The sequence below is a fragment of the Petaurus breviceps genome, unplaced genomic scaffold (genome assembly GCF_028583685.1).
Source record: "Petaurus breviceps papuanus isolate PSGF00001 unplaced genomic scaffold, PetGlider_PUasm1.0 90775, whole genome shotgun sequence".
In the NCBI taxonomy this organism is placed as follows: domain Eukaryota; kingdom Metazoa; phylum Chordata; class Mammalia; order Diprotodontia; family Petauridae; genus Petaurus; species Petaurus breviceps.
In genome coordinates this window covers 2,316,296-2,334,168 of record NW_027187342.1, presented here as the reverse complement: position 1 = coordinate 2,334,168, position 17,873 = coordinate 2,316,296, and the positions used below count along the sequence as shown (strand labels likewise).

Here is a 17,873-nt window from a genome sequence, read left to right as displayed (position 1 = left end):
AATGTTGACAGACTAACAATTCGTTCCATGCTTCACAACAATTTTCATTTTCCCCTTTTCTTACAAAGGCCAATATTCTGGGAGGTTGCTTCAGTCTATCACATTTTTACTTTAAAAATCATTTGTTTTTTTAAATGGCTGGGGGTTTTATGTCTATATCATTTTGTCAAAACCATAGAATCATAAAAAAAAGACTTCTATTAAGCTGTCTTTAAAAATTAAATGTTACTCCACCAATTCCTCAATAAAATACATACTATGCAGGGACCTCCATATAACATTCTTCATCATAGAGTGAAAATCTGAATAAGATTGAATGGTCTTGAACATCATCCTAGGGGCTTGGTTACAAAGTTTTGGAAGTAGCCAGAGAAATTCTTTATAAGCCATTTCCCTAATAATACATGTGCCAGAAGGATAGGAAATATCCTAGTGTATCTTAAGATAGAAGGCCCATGGTACAATGGATAAAGCACTTGGTGTAGAATCAGAGGACCTGAGTTCAAATCCCATTTTGTCACTTACTACCTGTGTGATCTCAAGTGAGTGATTCTACCTCTCTGGGACTCAGGCTCATCACCTATAAAATGAGGGGACTCTAAAGCCCCATCCATTTCTAAATCCATAGACTATAAAGCAGTTCAAACAGAAATCATTAGAAATTTTAAATAAAGTGATTCCAATAAGAAATGGGTTTTATTGACAACTTGAAAACAGAAAGAAAGGGAAACAATTCAGAATAAGCAAGATGGGAAATAGAATGTTTTTATTATTTTTAAATAATATTAAAATTTGAAAAGTTTTGGGGAGCATGCCATGGCTGGTGGGTCTTTAGTGATTTCTTCATGAAGCTATTACCTCTCCACACAAAGAGATGTTCAGAAGCCAGAGGATGCCAGCTTGGAAGCATGAACCACTAAAGAATGAGAAGATTCGCCCTGCATAGAAAGGAATAGGAAAGCCATGATCAGTATCTCTAATAGGACTGTTTCTTTCTGGGTATCACATAATATGCTAAAGTCACCTTTTTCTGAGCTCAGTAAAAAGGTATATATGTGAAAATCCTAAAGTCAATTCACTTGTCTGGAAGCTTGCCGTATGAGTCATAAGCAGCCCAGACTTACAGGGATTCTACCACAAGGCAGTGGCCTGGGACAGGATGTATTTGCTTCTGAGAAGGGTAGCATTGCATATATTTTTAAAAAATCTTGATTTAGTATTTTATTTTTCCCCAGTTACATGTAAAGATAATTTTTCACATTTGTTTTTAAAACTTTGAGTTCCAAATTCTCTCCCTTCCTCCCTTCCCACCCTGCCTTATTGAGAAGGCAAGCAATTCTATATAGGTTATACAGGGGTAGTCAAGCAAAACATTTCCATAACAGTCATGTTGTGAAAGAAAACATAAACCAAAAATCAAACAAACAAAAAAACCTCAAGAAAAATAAAGCAAAAAAAGTATACTTCAATCTGCATTTAGACACCATCAGTTCTTTCTCTGAGGACGGATAACATTTTTCTTCATAAGTGCTTCAGAGTTGTCTTGGATCATTGTATTCCTGAGAATAGCTAAGTCATTCCCAGCCGATCATCTTACAGTATTGCTGTTACTTTGTACACAGTACATTTCACTTTGCATCAGCTCATTCAAATCAGAGTTCCATGCTTACTTTTCCTAGTGATTGTTGGGCAGTTCTCTACAAGTCCTTGTAAGTCAAGGGTTCAAGGAAAAGAGGTGGCAGTAGAAGCACATCTGGTGCCATCTTCCTATCATCTCCCTCTGACACACTCCCATCCCTTTCCACCACTCTGTGCCTATCCATGACCACATCACCTAATGCTTCATTTCTTTTCTTCCCTCCTCCCCCGGACAGACTCCTCTAATTCCCCCAACTGAATTTGTTTCAGGAGCAGTTTCCACTAGTTATGATTCTATCTATATTGGAGGCCATTTATTCTTATTTAAAGACATTTTCTGAAGACCCATAAATGAATTAGTCAAGATTCATAGATAAAAATACACATTATTAATCAAATATCATTCATTTACTCATGCGTGCAAATATATAGCATTGCCTTATGTCTTGAGGTGGAAGAATTAATTGGATCAGCAGTGGGAAACCTGAGGGCCACATATGGTTTTCTAGGTCCTTGTTTTTAGCCTTTTAACTGAGTCCAAGTTTTACACAACAAATCCTTTTAATAAGGGAATTTGTTTTGTGAAGTTTGCATTCAGCCAAAGGGCTACACTTGAGGACTTAGAGGGCCACATGTGGCCTTAGGCTGCAGATTCCCTACCCCTGGATTAGATGATTTACCTGTTTAGTCAATCATTCAGTACTGACTGATTCCTTATTCCCACCTCAAATTCATCCACATTTTTACTCATGCTCATTTTCTTCCCTATTACCTCTGATAATGAGGTAACCCTAGTTCTGAACAAAGTTATGCTCTCCCCCTGTGCCCTTGATCCTATTCCCCTCTCCTTTGCCCCAGGACTTCCCTTCTTCCATCATCATCATCATCATCATCATCATCATCATCATCATCATCATCATCATCATCATCATCATCATCTCATTCTTCTCTTTCCTCCATCCAATCTCTCTGTCACTGCTCTAGTCCAAGCTAGGGTACTTCTTGTATGAGCTCTTTTAAAAGTCTCCTAATTGGTCTCCCTAAGTCTAGTCTCTCTACCCCCTCATCCAGTTCATCTGTCACCTAACCAACAGAAGAGGCTGACTTAAGTCATTCCACCATCAAAAAAGTTTTAATGGTTTCCCATTGACTTTTAAATAAAATACCAAAGCACTTTAGAGCCACATGTTGAGTTCCCTATAAGGTACAATCCTAGGGATGAGGAAGCAAGCCCAAAGTACAAAAGCAGACACCCAGACCTTAGCATACAATACCTGGCATACAGTAGGCACTTAATAAATGTTGACTGATACCTAACTGTTTGCTAAACCTGAAGCAGTGATCATCACAAAGTACCACCTGTGTAGTGACCTACCTTTAAAAACTGAATGCTATTCTGTTAGCTCCTCCAATAAAATAAATATATACTATGAAAGAACCTCGATATAACAATTTTCATTGTATAGTAAAAATCCAAACAAGATTGAATGGTCTTGAATGTCATGCCAGGGTTTGGTTACAAAGTTTGGAAGTAGCCAGATAACTTCTTTATAAGGCAATTACCCAATAATACATGTACCCTAAGGATTGGGAAATATCCAAATGTATCTATAACGTACGTTTAAAACTCCAAGATGGAAAAATAGCAAAGTGACAGGCTAACGGTGCACCTGGTAACAAACACCAGATATTCCCTGATTGCTATTTTTACAGGGTAGGATGAAAAATAGAGCACCCAGAAAGAGACAAAAGGAGCCCCCCCAGGAAGTCTGACAATGGCAACCACCCAGCTCAGGAACCCCAGGCAGCTCTAACTGGCTTCTCTGCCTCACCCTTGTAATCTATCTGTATCCAAAGAATCGTATCCGTCAGTATAATTAACATTGCTTGCTTCACTTAAACACCTTGGTTAACATAGCCTAGGGCAGAAATTGTATTGTAACCATACCATCCCAGTTGTTGTCCCCCAGTCTGTAGAAAGACCCAACCTTTCCTATTGCTTCACTATCTGGCACCCAAGTCCTTCCATAATCTGGCTCTGGACAACCATTAGAGCCTTATTTTATTCTATTACCTTTTATGTTCTCTACAATTTGGCCACATGAATTTACTCATAGGTTCCCAAATATGTACCATATTTTCCTGACAGCTTACAGTTGCCTACTCCTAGAATGATTCCCCTCACTCAACAGACTGTTGACTTTTTGCTCATCCTTCAAAGCCTAGGTCAAATGCCATAACCTCCTGGAGGCTTCCCTTAAGACTCCCAGTTACAAGCAATCCCTCTCCTCTTTCTCATGGCACTTAATTTTATGCAACTATTGTTTTCTGATGTATTGTATCTGAGTATATATACCTTATTATTCCTGCCTGACTCCTGCTAAACTCTTTGAGGTCAGGAATCTTACATAGTATTTGGAACCATCTGCATAAACTGCTCGATCACAATACAAAGTATATGATAGGAGTTTTAAAATATATGTTGAATGAATAGATGAGCATATGTTCTGTACTTAGTACTATAACTAAGCATTTTCTGTTGATGATTGCCAAGGCTGTTCCCAGAATGGCAAAAGAATTGGGATGGGGGGTGGCTAGGTGGCACAGTGAATAGAGCACCAGCCCTGGAGTCAGGAGGACCTGAGTTCAAATCTGGCCTCAGACACTTAATACTTAACTAGCCATGTGACCTTGGGCAAGTCACTTAACCCCAATTGCCCTCCAAAAAAGCAAAAAAAAAAAAAAAGAAGAATTGGAATATCCATTAGGAGAGACACTCACCTCGAATTTCCTGAGCCTTGTATGTAGGAAGCCCCCTGCACATGTTTTCGATAGCAGTTCCAAACTGGGTCAGGTCTTTTACTTCCTCAGATTCAATTTGATACTGCAGGCTTTTGGGGGAAGGTCCAGTATGTACATTTGCCTACGGGGACAGTCAAATAGGGCAAATGATCAACAAGCTGAGGGACCATTCAGTTATGAAGCATGCAAGGCTTGTAGGATGTAGCTAAAGCAGATCTTTGGGGACAATTTTTATCTCTAAGTACTTTTATCAATAAAGTAGAGAAGGAATAAATGAATGAATTGAGCATAGAACTAAAAAAAAAATTAGAAAAGCAGCAAATTGATCCTCCCCACTAAACACAAAGTAAAAATTCTGAAGCTAAGAGATGAACAAAACTGAAAGGAAAAAAAAATGAACCGATAAAACTAAAGCTACTTAAAAAAAACAATAAAATCATTAGCTAATCTGATTTTAAAAGAGAAAAACAAATTGTGCATATCAAAAAATGTTTTTTTTAATTCAGAACATTTGAAATGGAAATAAAGCAAACTATCAGAAGCTATTTTGCCAATTTATATGCCAGTAAGTATATAACTTAGGTGAAATAGATGAATACTTACAAAAATATAAAACACTCAGAAGAAATGTTTTAAATAGCCCAATATCACAAAAAGAAATTGAACAAACCACACATGAACTCCAAAAATAGCCTTCAGAACCAGATGAATTTACAAATGAAATCAATAAAATATTAATAAAAACCTAACAATGACCCAACAACAGTTGTGGAGTATGTAAAAGGCAGTCCATGGAGACTTTCAGATTGACAGGCTAAATGGTCACTGCTCAGGGATGACAAGAACAGTTTAAGGATAACTAAGAATACCATGTAACTGGGGAAGGGAGTCAGTCTCAGCTCTGGGAATCAGGATGACTATGGATGATCAATAAACTATAAAAGGAGCAACACTAAAAAGAGAACAGTGATATTTGAAGGGCAGGGAGATGCCTTTTTGTTTACACAAACGTGTTTGCACAAAAGGGTCTTCCCATGACGCATTTAGGAAGAAGATCCAAAGCATCCTCTTTGGCCTGCTCTCTGACTTCTCTAACTGGACTCTGCCTCACACTTATTGTTTCTCTTTCATAAAGGGAAATGTGTCTTTTACCCTCTTTTCTTTTGCTATCCTCTCAAGGTCCTGAAGGCTAGGCACAACATCCCTGTTCAGCCTGTGCACGATGCAGGTTTTCTTGGCAAAGATCCTAGTTGCTGCAAAGCCCTGTGAAAAAGAAATGATAGATAGATTGAGACCTTGATTTCCCAATGTAGTTCTTCCTTTCAGAAATCAATTCTCTCAAAGTGAAAAGAGAACTGTTTGTGAAATCAGAAAACCTGGGTTCCAATCTTGGCCGTGTTGGAGGCAGGTAGATGGAGCGATGGATATATTGTTGGACTTGGAGTCTGGATTCAAATCCTGCCTCAGACACTTATTAACCATCTGACCTCGGGCAAATCCATTAACCTCTCAGCCTCAGTTTTCCTAATCTGTGAAATGGAGGTAAAAATAGCACTTACCTCACAGGATTATTGTGGGCATCAAATGCGATGACTTACGTAAAGTGCTTTGCAAAACTTAAAGTGCTAGATAAATACTTACTATCGTTATTTACTGCCTTGTGACCTTGGGAAAGTCATTAGCCCCTCTGAGCCTCAAATTTCTCATTTGTAAAATGAGGGGGATGGATTAGATAATATCTCGAGTCCCCTTGAGTTCTGTGTTCCCATGAATCTTGAGCAGAAACAAGGATTCCATGGAAAATCTGAAATGGGTTCAGCCCACTGAATTGGCTTCATTTACTTAACCTTTTCCAATCCAACAAGAAGTGTCTATGAGGTCCTTGCTACATGCCAAGCATTGGGAGAGAGTCTCTCTCTCAAAGAGACTACATTCTAATATTAAAATAATTTCCATTTCAGAGACATACTAATAAATGATTAGCAACTGTTTCTCACACAGTGAGTGTGTGTAAGCACAGACATGTATATACATATATATAAGTGCATGTTTATATATCATGTACATATGTAAATATGTGTGTTGTTGCAATATGTGTTTGTGTGGATGCACCTGTATGTATATGTGTATACATATATAGCATATACATATATACATATTTATATTGTGTATAAATTATACCTACATGTATTATTATAGTATAACCTAGCATTGTAATATATTATGTTATACAACACATGTGTGTTCATGCACGTACACATTACATGTGTGTGATCACGCATGCGTATACATGTATGTATATGCCCATGTGCATACATGCACACATACAGATATGTATACATAACATGTGCAGCACACTTTTACATTTAATCTATACTAACAGTTTCACTTCACTTTCTTAAGTCTAGACAATAAATAAAACCATAAATCCAGCACTGATTTTTAGCATTAGTGGATTTCTGAGGCATAAATGCTTATGATAAACATTTAGCAACTGACTCTTTTAAGCCAGCTCCAGCATTCCCCAGATTGTATTTAACTTTAGAAAACACTTTCGGATCATAGGATCATAGACTTAAAAGCAGAATGAGACCTCAACTGCCATCTAGCCCACTTTCCTAATTTGTAAATGAGAAACAAAGTCCCTAAGGGATTATATGATTTTTCATATCTATTTTTCTCTCTGTGCTTCACAGATACATGGGGCAAAAATACTAGGCTCTATGGAGAGCATGTCTGTAAGTTGCTTTGCAAATGTTAAAGTGCTATGTAAATGTTAGCTATTGTCATTATTATTCTAAAGCTGTAAGTGACCTTAAAACTCATGACTAAGTCTAGGACCCTTGGTTTTACTTTTATTTCTTTATGAATGAAGAAAAATGAGGGTGAATACTAGGAACAGGGCTTGTTGAAAGTCAAGTGGAAGACCCAAGACTGAAGTCTGGTTAAGTAAAAAAGCTTAGTGTTCTTTACACTATAAAATGCTACCAAATGGGGAGAATGAAAATCTGAGAGAATCATTTTCCTACATTATTACTAACTGTCTGATATAGGAAATAGACCGAGGCCTCCAGATGCCAGGTCACAATGAAAGACTTACATGATTAGATCCTGCCAATATATAAAAATATGTATGTATGTATGTATGTATGTATGTATGTATGTATGTATGTATGTATGTGTGTATGTATGTATGTGTATAATAAGAAGAGGCAGAATTCAAACCCAGAGCTCTGACTGCAATTCTGGTCAGATGGGGGGAAAATGAGTCTCAGAGAGGTTGACTTGAACAAGGCCATACAACCACCTAGTGGACTAGATCACAGGTTTTCTCAGTTTAATTCTAGATATACTAGGCTACAATATCACTAACTTTTCCATAGGGCCCATGGGATATTTAATTCCTAAATATTGGGGAGAAGAAGAGATAAATCATGGACTCTCCCATCTGCCTTTTTTTTTTTTCTCTTTTGGCAGAATCTAATCAGGTAACTCTTTCATTGTGATCTGGAATCTGGAGACCTTGGTCTATTTCCTATATCAGACAAGTAGAAATAAAGTAGGAAAAGGATTTAACCTCTCAGACTTTTGTTCTCTCCATTTGGTAGCATTTTATAGAGTAAAGAACACTAAGCCTTTTTACTTAACCAGACTTCAGTCTTGGCCCTTCCACTGACTAGTTTTGTGTGGCCTTGGGGAATTTAGTTTCCTTCTCTGGGTCTCCTTCCTCCATGGTAAAATGTGGTTTGACAAAAATGACCTCTTAGGTTCCTTCTTCTCAGTGACTCTAACATTGGAGTAATAATACTTGTGCCACCTGTCTGGTGGTACCACTGAGGATAGTGTTTTGAAAGCCCCGAGGGCTTGCAGAAATGTGAGTTATTAGCATGAAGAAGAGCCTTCTTCCTGGGAACCTGCTGGTTACTTACAGTGTTGTAGTCCCAGATTGAGTTCCAAGACCTGTCCCATCCATTGTTATTATCAATATTGGCTACATTGTGGTTGTTGTTGATGCTCACTGACTGGGCACCACTGCCATCGACGTTGTTGTCATCGCTGACATTGATATTCTGAGATTGCAAAAGAAATTCACAAAGTACGTCACTGCAGCTCCTTAACAGTATTGTTAATTTTATTTTTATTATAACATGATAAACATTAAGAAATGTGACCATGTCAACTTACAAGAAAAACAGAAAAAAGAGAATTGTGTATGAAACTGTGAGCTATTTTGTACAGTTTCTAGAGTCTATATTAAATTTAACATATTAGTAGAACTGGGTTACTCTTGGATGCTATTTACTTGAAGAAAATTAAGCCAACAAATATTTTAGAACAAGTAGACTCACTGTGTCAGCAAAGGTAGAATCTTGGAGCAATCCAATAAGTCCAATAAACACAATCTGAAACCAAGAAAAGTAGAGAATATGAATGGTTTGTCTCTATCACTATCTGTGGTTTTTTCCTTCTCTGTGTGTCTCCTATCTCTTCTGTCTCTCCCTATGTCTCTCTCTCTCTCTCTCTCTCTCTCTCTCTCTCTCTCTCTCTCTCTCTCTGTCTCTGTCTGTCTGTCTCTCTATCCCTATGTCTCTCTGTCTGTCTATCCCCCTATGTCTCTCTGTCTGTCTCTCCCTAGCTCTGGCTCTGAATCTGGGTCTCTCTGTTTCTCTTCTCCTTCTGCTTGTCTCTGTCTCTAACTCTCTGTCTGTGTCCCTCTTGGTCTGTCTCACTTTATCTCTCTCTATGTGGACCTTTCCTTACTGAATGGAAACCAGTTTGAATTGGATTGAACCAGTTGGTACTAAGAATCCATAATTCTTCCTCTGGTAAGTGCTTCCAAAGTTTGTAGCCTTTCATAAATTGTCGTAAGGAGCTGCTTGGGTCAAAAAATTCCTTCCTTTCTTTGTGACCAACTTAATGATTAGATTCAATGCTCTTAGCTAGGTATCTGCTAAGTAAATAGGCATACAGCCCTTCTCCAGTATGTATGTGAAGCTTTTCACTTTTGCTAGCATCTGCGAGATCCTGTGCCTGTCTAGTCAAGGTCTTCAAGACCCAAAGCCATTCCTAATACACTGTGACCGCCAACATTATACCCTAGAATGATGTATTCCACTTTAGTGGAAAATACCTACTTCGTTATAGAAGCACATACATATGTACAAATATTTGTCTCTCTATATCTATATCTCTATAAATATTGAAAAGCAGGAAAAGACCATAGATGAAAGAGGCTCCCCATCTCCCACCAGATAAGTGATTGACTTAAAATACAGAGTGATATCCATTTTTAGTATGGCCAATGTAGTAATTTGTTTAGCTGTTCTTTGTATATTTGCTATAAAGTTTTATTTTTTCATTTTTATTGTTGTCCAATTGGGGAGAACATTGGAAGAGAGAGAATAAATGCTTGTACAAATAAAAAAAGTCTTTAAGGTTTTTTTTTTAAAGTCAGAGTGGAATAATGGGTAGAGGGCCATCCTTAGAGTCAAGAAGACCAGAGTTCAAGTCCTGCCTCTAATACATATTGCCTATGTGACCCTAGGAAGGTCACAACCTCTCAGTGTCCCAGGATATAGACTCAATATAAGTTGCAGAACAGTAGCTGATCTACATTGATAGGAGGAATTTCCTCACCAGGAATTCTCTACACTAATGAGACAGGTCCTGGTCATCCTTATATCTAACATGTATAAAGAACTTGGGGTTTGCAAAGCACTTTACATATGTTATTTTATTTGATACAACAATTCTCCTCATCCATGACAGCAACATCCAGACAGAGTGGGATAGAATACTGTATTACAACCAGGAAAGAAGGCTTGAGCCCCATCACCATGGCAGAGCCAAGAGGCAAAGCCAATGCCAGGATCTGTGTGTTCTTTTCAGTGAACTTCAGCCGCCTTCAATGGCATGATCCTGACCCTTATATGCTGGATACAACTACTCTTCTTTTGTAGCCCATTCTATTTGACCCAACAAACTTCTATTAAGTGACTATAGTGTATAGAATTCTGTCCTAGGCACATGGAGAAACTTGAAGCTTAGATAAGATACTTTCTCTATACCCATGAAGCTTACAGTCTCATAAAGAGAAAATACAGAAGCATTTTTTCTCCTAATACACATAAGATGCTTTAGAGAAGTTCCCAAAAAATGAGCTCATAAGGGGGAAAGATCAATACTAACTGGGATCTGAGGAAGGCAGTCAGAGGAGTCTTCCTGGAGGAGGTGATGCTTGGAATTGGTTTTAAAGGATTTGATAGGAACTCATTATTTGAAGGGGGAAGGTCATTCCAGCATAGACAAGAACATGAGCAGAGGTACCGAAGGTTCAGCAAACTGCAGAATTTCTGGGAAGGGGGAGGACTCCATTCTGGGAGAAGTATCAGAAAAAGGCTCTGTGCATCTTGTCCCCTATACTAATTATAAATTCCTTGAAGATAAGCACCATATCTTGCCTAAACTTGGTGTCTCAAGTGCCGAGCTCTGTCCATGGTAGGTGCTTAATGAGTGTTTGTAGACTGGTGGTTGGAAGCCATGCTGACTTATGTGGAACCCCATTTTAAAGTTTGGGATGTTGTGGAGAGAGTCACTGTACACTTGCTTTGAGAATTCACTTGAATAATGAATGACTAAATGGTATTTATTCCCTTAGCTAAAGGAGAAAGTGAATGGTGAGAAGCAGCCCTTCCACCTCTGCCAAGTCAGCTCTGGATCAACGCCTGTGAGGGTTTTTTTTTTTTAAAAGCAATAGGGGTTAAGTAACTTGCTCAAGGTTACACGGCCAGTTATTTCTGGGTGTGGTGCTAAGTATCTGAGCCCGGACTCTGGAGCTGGTACTCTTACTCGCTGAGCCACCTAGCCGCCCCTACCTGTGAGGGGTTTTAAAGCATAAGGGCAAAGGGAAATTATGTTAAGGACAGAAGTATCTACTGAGAGACTCTGAATATAGCTAGGAGATTCTGATTCCCTCTTGAAGTAGCAATTGCATCATTCTACATTAGGCTATCAGTAGCTAGGTGGCACAATGGATAGAGTGCCTGGCCTGAAGCTACAAAGACTCATTCTGCCTCAGATATGTCATAACTGTGTGACCCTGGGCAAGTCACTTAACCCTGCTTGCCTCAGTTTCCTCATATGTAAAATGAACTGGAGAAGGAAATGGAGAGCCACTTCAGTATCTTTGCCAAGACAATCCCAAATGGGGTCACAAAAAATAGGACACAACTGAAAATGACTGCACAACAACAACACATTAGACTATAAAGAATAGTGGTTATGGTATCAGAAGACCTGGGTTCAGTTGATGGTTTTGCCTATTTTTGCCTATGTAACAAGGGTAAGTCACAACATCTCTCTGGGTCCTTATCTATAAAATGATGGAGTGAGACTAAATGATGTCCAAGGTTTCATCTGGCTATAAATCCTAAGAAGTTCCTAAGTCCCATCTCTGATCTAATCTCATCATAAGGAAAGCTAGAATGGAGAGAAATCTACCAATGTCCTGTTACAGAGGAACTTAACTCATGACACAGTGGATATGGTGCTGGACCTGAAATCAGAAAGACTGGAGTTCAAATCTAGCCCCAAACATTTACTCCCAGTGTGACCTTGGACAAGTCACTTAACCTCTGTTTGCCTCATTGTCCTCATCTGTAAAATGGGGGTAATAATAGCACCTACCTCTCTGGGCTGTTGTGAGGGTCAAATGAAATATTTATAAAAGCACTTAGCACAATGACTGGCACACAGTAGGTGCTTTATAAAAATTTATTCCCTTCCCTCTCTTCTGCTTTCTATAGCAAAATAAACCCCTGTACAATTGCTAATGTTCTCTTTAGAGTTACAAGATTCAGAACTGGAAGGGACCGTCTCTACCAACCTTCTCATTCTGCAAAAGGGCAAAGAGGCTCAGGCAAAACAAGTGATTCACTCAAGGTCACATATTTAAGTCAATGGCCAAACCTGGTTGCAAACCCAGACCCGGACTCTGAATCCAGACTCCTTTCTACTGCACTACATCATCTCTCTAATTCTCCTGTAACAAGTACAAAGACCAGTCTACTCACCACCAGCTTCATTGTGTCCTTGGGAGGTGACAGGAGAGATTGGAGAGATCTCATGGAGTCAGTCCTGGAGAACCACCTCAATATATATTCTCTGACTCTGTTATTCAAACTAGGTGTGGGTTGGCTGAGACTGATATTAATCTTCTACCTTTCCCCCATCTATATACCCTGATGTACCAGGAAAGTTTCTCGGATATCTTGACCTGAATTTGATCTGACTCATCTGTTGAAGCTGAGGGACTGTTCATAACCATAAACCCAATATATTTTATGATAACTTTGGGTTGGCTTGAAGTTAGGGATGGGTTTGTGAGTGACTTTGTGTGTTGACATTGTATAAAATCAATACAAGAGCTAGGATCCCAAAAATCAAACAAGGTGAAAAGGGAGAAGCTTTGTACAATCTGAGAAACCAGATAGCAGCCCTCTTGGTCATGGTGCCCAGGACTTCATTCATTCTGTGCAACTGGCCTTGGAAATGAAGGGATTTTTACCTTTGCAGATTTTGTATGCGGAAGCTGTCTCAATACTTGCACTATGGCACACTTTATGATTACAATATTTTTTGGAATATTTTCCAATATTTTTCAGAAGTAGGAAGAGGATTGGGACTGAAGAGAGAGAGAGCTCAGAGCTCAGTAAGAGGTGGCAAAAAAGAGTTTTTTCTTTTTTTCCCCTTTTCTCTTTTTGACGTGATCATGTTTTGTTTTGTTTTTTAATTGGACCATCCCTTAACTCTGGTGTGGCTTGAACGCAAAGACCCTGTATATTTCATTCTTTCAACCAATGGAAAATAGCTAAAGATCCCTAGTGGCCAGCTATTGGAAGCTTCTCCCATTACCCAGTCAGTAATGGGATATTCTTCTTTGTAGCCAGTGGATGCAGCTTTAGAAAGGGAGGACAGGACTGAGCTGGAAGTTTATATCTTTTCTCTCTTTATCCCATTTCTCCCTAAGACTCCATCATCTGTGGTCTTTATGCTTTGAAAGGCAAAAGAAGCAATGGGGTCTGTGCTTGGGGGGAACTTTCTTTAAGTGAGAGAAGGTGGTAGTAGGGGCTTTGACACTGCTCATCTCTTTCTGAGGGAGTCACTTCAGTGAATGCCCCCTTTGAGTGAAGAAAGGGATATTGGGAAAGGAACAAAGGTGAATGTTTCAAATTCCCCCCAGCATTTGACTTGTATGTCTTTGTTGCATTTATCCTGCACAAGACATTCAGCCTCAATTTCCTCATCTGTAAAATGGGGATTATCAGAACATCCACCTCACAGGGTTGTTGTGAAGCTCGAAGGACCTAAATAAAGTATTTTGCAAAACTTAAAGCATTATGTAAATGTGAGTTACTGTCTCGTTTAACAGCAGCATGGCATAGAGGCTATCAAACCAACTCTTTAGAGTGAGGAAAACCTGAGTTCAAGTCCCACCTCTGAAATATTCTGGCCATGTGACTGCACAAGACAACCTCACAGTGTCCTAAGCAACTCTCCTAAAACTGTTAGTTGCAGAGGAGGTGGCACCCTACGTGTGCTAAGGGAGTTTGCTCACTCCGGAGCTGAGTATAACAGGAAATCACAGGCCAAGGCCTTGAGCTCATCTCACTCTGTATCACAGTCCTTCCCTCTGTCGGATCATAAGCCCCTTGAGAGCAGGATCTGTGTCATATATGTTTTGAGAGGCACTTGGCAGAAAGCACTGGGCTTGGAGTCATGAGACCCAGGTTCAAATCCCACCCCAGACACTCAGTAATTAGGGGACCAGAAGAAATACACAAGCCTCTCAGAGCCGCAGTTTCTTCATCTAGAAAATAAGGAAAATGGGTAGATTCTGAGTTTTATAGGATTGTTGTGAGGAAAATGCTCCAAGCTTTAAAGCTCTTTGTGATATGAGTTTTTACCTTCAGAGCCCCAGGCCCTGGTCCAGCGCTTACATATACAAAGGCATTTAATAATAAAACATGCTTATTGAATCAACAGTCATGACAAGGATGGGTTGGGATGTAGGGGTAGGGAACTGAGATCCTAGAAGACAAGTACTTTGACCCTGGTCTCTTCTTTCTTCCTGACCATGCTTCTCCAGCTTCATGCTCTCTTACAGTCCATGACCATGCCCACAGTGATGCATGTCTTAAAGCAACATAACTGGCACTGGTTTCAGTTATCTTGTCAATGATGAACAGCCATGGTGTTTGCAAAAGCAACTGGATCGTGCTCCAGAAGAAGCCCTTGCAGCCTTCACAAGTGATGCATTGGTAATGATAATCTGTGGCCTTGCCTCCACACATGACATACTGCTCATCTTGGCCCCAGTAACTAGGGATGACCCTGACATGCTGGTTTTCAGGGAACATTGGATGATCTTTCTTTTCTGCTTACTGTCCAGTGACCTGTTATCTTCTGGGTCAGACCCACAATCCAGTTTACTCGGCTTCTATTCCATTCATTGCAATTCCATCCAGGATTGTCCCCCTCTCTCAAACTTCCAACAGACTGAAGTAGGCACAGCAATCTCCTTCAGGCAGACCCGCGAGCCTCTCCCTCCACCCCATCACCTGGGCTCTAGGGTACAACATTTATGGTGCCTAGCCTCAGCATTTGGCCTTCCATGCCACACCCCATGCCCTACAGAGGGTGGGTGGCAGTGGGGCGGTCAGGGAGTAGTATGGTAGAAGGGCTGGGGGTAAAAGCTGGTTCTTGGGTAGAGTCCTGAGTTAGGGAAGGGGGTGTAGATATAGAGTCTTGTCCTGAGGGCCCTCAGCATGGCAGACTGGACAGGGGAAGGGGGTTTTCAAGATCGACAATGGCTCTGAATCTTAGGAATTAGAAGAGTAGAAGGTAGCATCATAGACTCTGAGCAAGAAGAAACCCTAGAAATCATCCCATTCAATTGTTGCATTTGACAGATAAATAAGAAAACCGAGACCAAGGGAAATTAAATGATCGCCCCAGGTCAGCCAAGCAAGTAGAGGAGCAGAGATGTGAACATAGGTCCTCTGACTCCAAATTAAAAATGTTTTCCATTACACGATGGGTTGTAGCCAAGGGGTAAAGTACAGAGAAATTTATAAACTTTTCATTGTGTATTTGCTTTTCGGTCATGTCTGACTATTTGTGACCCCATTTGGGGTTTTCTTGACAAAGGTACTAGAATGGTTTGCCATTTCCTTCTCCAGCTCATTTTATAGATGAGGAAACTGAGGCAAACTGGGTTAAATGATTTGTCCAGAGTTGCACAGCTAATAAAGTGTCTGAGGCCAGATGTGAGTTCAAGCCAAACACTCTATCCACCGTACTTAGTTGCTCTAAATTATCAACTAAATTGAACTAAAAGTGTCCTTTAATGCCTTATTAAAATGTCACTTTGTGAAATGTCATAATACTTCTCTGGGCCTCGATTTCCTTATCTTTGAAGTGAGGGGTCAGATTAACACCAGAACAGGTGCACTCAACTTTTATGTCATGGATCCCTTTGGCAGTCTGGTGAACCTTATGGATGGACCCTTCCTCATAGTTATAATGATTTTAAATGTATGTAATAAAATATGTAGCAAAACAAAGGAAACCAATTACACTGAAAAAAGATGTAATTTTTTTCCATCTGGGTTTACAGACACCACTACAGCAGTCTATGGACCCAAGGTTAAAAACCTTTACAATAGCTAAAGTCTCTTTCCTTCTCTGAATCTGATGTTTGTATGTGTCTGTGACCCTTCTTTTTGGTGGGACTGTCATAGGATTATGGACCTGGAAAGGACCCTTGAACAAATGACTTCACCTTTACAGCATCAGTCTCTTCATCCATAAAATGAAGAGATTGTTCTAGAAGGGATCTATCTGGCTCTCTAACATTCTGTGACCCTGAGAGGTTACTTTACGTTTCTGAGTCCAGAAAATAAAGATAGTGGGGTCTCACCTGTCCACCTCTCTCTCACCGCTCATTTTTTATTCAGTTCTCCTCCACTCCTCTCCCATCTCACTGCCTGTTCATCCTATGCAACTTTTAAATTGAGGGAGAGGGTCAATGTTGTCTTCTTTATGTCCAATACACTCTAATACATATTGATCATTCAGCACTGTTAGTCTAAAAATGTTGGAATCAGCAACCAGAACCTCCATGAGGACCTAGGCAGCATCTTCCCATGTGGCCCCATTCTCAGGGTGCTCAACTGCTGCATTCTTTCCCCTTCTCAATTCCTGCCCTCCTCCCACATGCACACACTCCACACCCTGGAACTCCTCCCAATAAATTAATATATTAGTTGGCTATTTCAGGTATTTGTTTAAGGCATCTATCACCTAATTCTGGGGAGCCACCCCAGCCTTTCACTTGCTTGATTTATCTCTTTTCTAATAGATTAATTTATTATAGTTAAGTCACTCAGTCATGTCCCACTTTACATAGAACAAAGTCCATGCAGTTTTCTTGGCAAAGATACTGGAGTGGCTTGCTATTTCCTTCTCTAGTGTATTTCCATTTTACAAAAGGGAAATTGAGGCAAATAGGGTTAAGTGACTTGTCTAGGGTTACAGAGCTACTGTGTCTGAGGCCAGATCTTCCTGACTCCAGGCACAGAGCTCTATCCCCTCCACCACCCAGCTGACCCCAGATTCTTCCAGCCATTAATACTTGTTTTTTTTAAGTAAGTGATTGAGTAGGGGGGGATGAGGAGGGAAATATTTCATGATACCTCCTGAGTTAGCAAAAACCCTATTTCTATTCACTTAAGACTTTACAAAGTGTTTCCACCCCATCCAAGCAATCCCATGAAATGGGTAGTACATCTATTATTGCCCACCTTTGACATGTGAGGGAACTGAAGTCTCAGAGATGTAGGTGATCAGCCACAGTTACACTGTGAGTTAGCCTGGGTCTCCTGGCTCCCACTTCTCTATACCATGCTTGTTCACTGGAGGCATTTAGTGAGTCTCAAAGCCAGGGCCGGGAATCAGTAACTTCAAAAGACAGATGACACTTACTGGTTGTGGAATCTTAGGCAGGCCTTGTCCCATCTCATTTCCTCATCTCCAAAATGAAGGTGTTTTAATGGAGAGGTTTAAATCCCTTCTGTGGACCCTTCTAGTTTTTACTGCTTTGGGGCTAAGTGTAAGACATATTTCACCCAAATAGGCCCAGATTCAGAAACAGCCCCAGACATTTCTGAGTGGCTTACTCTCAGTCAAGAGGCAGCAGAGCAATGGCTCTGATGTTTTGAGGTTTTAAAAAATCATTCAATGCAATAAACATCGATTAAGCTACTACTATATACAAAATGCTATTCCTAGAGTCTTCCTTTAGTGGATTATAAAAATGAAAGAATATTTTTAGAGAGGGTTAAACTCTAGTTCAGCTCATCTAGGAAGTCATT

General features: G+C 39.9%; 1 protein-coding gene across 1 annotated transcript; it reads right to left on the bottom strand.

Annotated features, from left to right (window-relative positions):
• Positions 1-843: 843 nt before the first annotated feature.
• GKN1 (gastrokine 1) lies at positions 844-14,858 on the bottom strand. Its single transcript, XM_069069075.1, has 6 exons — positions 14,604-14,858; positions 8,790-8,843; positions 8,370-8,510; positions 5,593-5,703; positions 4,420-4,561; positions 844-938 (listed from the first exon to the last, which is right to left on the bottom strand). The coding sequence occupies exons 1-6, from the start codon at positions 14,856-14,858 to the stop codon at positions 844-846; spliced, it is 798 nt and encodes a 265-aa protein (XP_068925176.1).
• Positions 14,859-17,873: the final 3,015 nt, after the last annotated feature.

Excerpts from the sequence above, each read along its gene's own strand:
- GKN1 (XM_069069075.1), bottom strand. The coding sequence starts at position 14,858 with ATGTTCCCTGAAAACCAGCATGTCAGGGTCATCCCTAGTTACTGGGGC. Across the intron at positions 8,511-8,789 it reads ATTCTACCTTTGCTGACACA|AATATCAATGTCAGCGATGA; the intron begins GTGAGTCTACTT and ends TTGCAATCTCAG. Across the intron at positions 5,704-8,369 it reads CAATCTGGGACTACAACACT|GGCTTTGCAGCAACTAGGAT; the intron begins GTAAGTAACCAG and ends TCTTTTTCACAG.